Source organism: Sinocyclocheilus grahami, unplaced genomic scaffold (assembly GCF_001515645.1).
Source record: "Sinocyclocheilus grahami isolate Dianchi unplaced genomic scaffold, SAMN03320097.WGS_v1.1 scaffold577.1, whole genome shotgun sequence".
Taxonomy (NCBI): Eukaryota; Metazoa; Chordata; class Actinopteri; order Cypriniformes; family Cyprinidae; genus Sinocyclocheilus; species Sinocyclocheilus grahami.
This window is the reverse complement of record NW_015505756.1, coordinates 295,469-296,224: the sequence shown is the minus strand read 5'-3', so window position 1 is coordinate 296,224 and position 756 is coordinate 295,469. Positions and strand designations below refer to the sequence as shown.

General features: G+C 38.9%; 1 protein-coding gene across 1 annotated transcript in view; it reads right to left on the bottom strand.

Annotated features, from left to right (window-relative positions):
* Positions 1–6: 6 nt before the first annotated feature.
* LOC107556725 (serine hydroxymethyltransferase, mitochondrial-like) overlaps positions 7–756 on the bottom strand; it is a 28,165-nt gene continuing 27,415 nt past the window's right edge. Inside the window, exon 12 of the mRNA XM_016239912.1 lies at positions 7–548. Within this exon, the coding sequence (XP_016095398.1) occupies positions 421–548 (128 nt within the window). The 3' untranslated portion in view covers positions 7–420. The remainder of the gene's footprint in view (positions 549–756) is intronic.

Below are 756 nucleotides of genomic sequence, written 5' to 3'. Positions count from 1 at the left end.
GTGTGTGTTTGTATGAGCGCTCAGAAATCACTGAGCCAATACAAACAACGCAGTTAAAGTCTTTACACACACTGCTGTACATTTACAAAACAGCTTCGATTATCAAAGGAGAAGAAGAACTCAAACTACCGAGACTCCAGCAGAAAAACGGCTCCGAATGGAAATCGCAGTCTGTAAACATTTAGCATCATTAGTCTGTTAGAAACGGTTGTTCCTCACTCGAAATGGAAGATATAGATGTTACTCGAGTCCTGGATGTCATGAAAGGATCACACATGAGGAATAAATCATTTCAACTCATGTTGGTAGCTTCATGCACTACTGCTCGTTTTAAGACTTTTAGTTCTAGTAAATGATTAATAATGTAGTGACTGATCTTAAATCTAAAGAAAAGAAATAACGCGTTCGTTCGCTGCTGCTTTAATGGTCGTGGAATCCAGGCATGGGGAACGGACGAGCAAACGCTTCCACGCTTTGACGCAGATCAGCGATACGAGACGCCGTCTCCGAGTCCTCCAGCAGAAAACTCTTGAAATCTGACAGCTTTTCTGAAGAGAAACAGAGAGAGACTCAATGAAGAGAGAAACACAACAGCAGAACACACAGAACAACATTAAAGCTGCAATAATGCTCGTGTTTTGGCTGCATTTATTTGTTCAGAAATACAGTAAAAATTTTGAAATATTTTTAGAATTTCAAACAGCTGTTTTCTGTGAATATCTGTTAAACTGTAATTTATTTCTGTATTTTCAGCAT